Source organism: Penaeus monodon, chromosome 31 (assembly GCF_015228065.2).
Source record: "Penaeus monodon isolate SGIC_2016 chromosome 31, NSTDA_Pmon_1, whole genome shotgun sequence".
Taxonomy (NCBI): domain Eukaryota; kingdom Metazoa; phylum Arthropoda; class Malacostraca; order Decapoda; family Penaeidae; genus Penaeus; species Penaeus monodon.
This window is the reverse complement of record NC_051416.1, coordinates 2,143,186-2,144,674: the sequence shown is the minus strand read 5'-3', so window position 1 is coordinate 2,144,674 and position 1,489 is coordinate 2,143,186. Positions and strand designations below refer to the sequence as shown.

The window sequence follows — 1,489 nt, the reverse complement described above, 5'->3', positions numbered from 1 at the left end:
CGGGGCGGTGGAGGTGAATTGTACTTAATGACATTCATTTTAATTAAAGGTGTCTGTGTCGTGCAAAGATTTTTGTTTAGCAAAATAAAATTAAGGTTTACTTAACTTTTAAAAGAATTGTTCACATAAATATACTTTGCTTTACCATGCAAACACCTTTCAAAACTAATTTAGATATGAGTATCATCCTTGTATATATGTCACAGCATATAATGGGTATAGCCAATTCTAGAATGCTCATCCAGTCATTAAGTATGTGGGTAGTTTACTGTTCCGTGGAATTAAGATGTACAGAGAGAAGAAAAAAAAAACCCTCTTTGAATCCCAAAAGAAAGGTCTGTTTGCAAGACACAAGATCCTTATTAATTTAATCTATAGAAAAACTTGTTTGTTTTCTCGTGTTTGTGTATATAAAGTTCACTATGGATGTATTGTCGATATTGATTTAGGGTTGTGAACAAGGGAGATTCTGTGCGAAGCAGGTACTGAACATCCAAATACAGGTTTATAACTTCTTTATTGTTTTAGTTAGTGTCTGACTGGCCTCTCAGCTCGTATGGGAATGAAGTATAATCTTAAAGGATGCGTATGATAGTTCAGTGAAAATGGTGACAAGTGCTGACTAGAGTTTGCTGTCTCAGTAGAAGGCGGTGATGGGCTTGCAGGTGCGGTACTCGAGACAGGTGTCGTAGCAGCACTTGTCGGCGCCGGGGCAGTAGGCGTCGTTCGTGCAGGCGTGGGAGGAAGGACGCTCCTGACGGAGGGGCATGTGGGGCGGACGGGAGGGCAGTGGCCGGGCTTGAGATCGTCGCAGCACTCGTACTTGCCCGTGGGGGCCTTGCACCAGTTCTTGCAGTTGGCGTATCCTGCGCCCACACCGGCACCCACGCCCACGCCGGCACCCACGCTCAGTCCCGCTCCGAAGCCAGGTGCCACGCCGTGTCCCAATCCGACAGCGGAATCCAAGCCGTGTCCGAGGCTCAGTCCAGCACCTAGAGCGTGTCCTAATCCATCACTGAGGCCGTGTCCTACGCCACCTTCAATCCCAGCACCATGGAGGCCACCCACGCCCTCAAGGACGCCTGTGTTTGGGGCGTAATGCCGAGTCTCGGAGGCAAGAGCGAGGGCCGCCAGGGAGACCACGAGCACTGCCACCGCCACTGAAGACTTTTCACTAACCTGAAACGAAATATCAAATGAGAGGATGCAAGCCATATAAGTAAATATAGAGACTATTCATCAAATAATTAATAGGATAAATTCCTGCTATATACATAGGCAATCTTTGGAGTAGGAGCTAGCACTCCCTTAGCTTAGACGCGAACCGCAGATTTGTGGCGAAGCGTTTCTTGATCGAAGATTATATAGCAGGCATTCCGAGGCATCTTCCTGGCCGTAAGACGTGGGGATTCCGAACATTGGTGCACGTCATCAAGGTCCGAAGAGTTGCCAGCAACCTTGCACGACTGACATCAACGGAGAGAGCATT

The 1,489-nt window shown here is 47.4% G+C and overlaps 1 protein-coding gene across 1 annotated transcript; it reads right to left on the bottom strand.

The window, feature by feature from the left end:
- Window positions 1–528: 528 nt before the first annotated feature.
- LOC119592823 (elastin-like) lies at window positions 529–1,432 on the bottom strand. The gene is made up of 2 exons (XM_037941729.1): window positions 1,418–1,432; window positions 529–1,179 (listed from the first exon to the last, which is right to left on the bottom strand). The coding sequence occupies exons 1-2, from the start codon at window positions 1,430–1,432 to the stop codon at window positions 529–531; spliced, it is 666 nt and encodes a 221-aa protein (XP_037797657.1).
- Window positions 1,433–1,489: the final 57 nt, after the last annotated feature.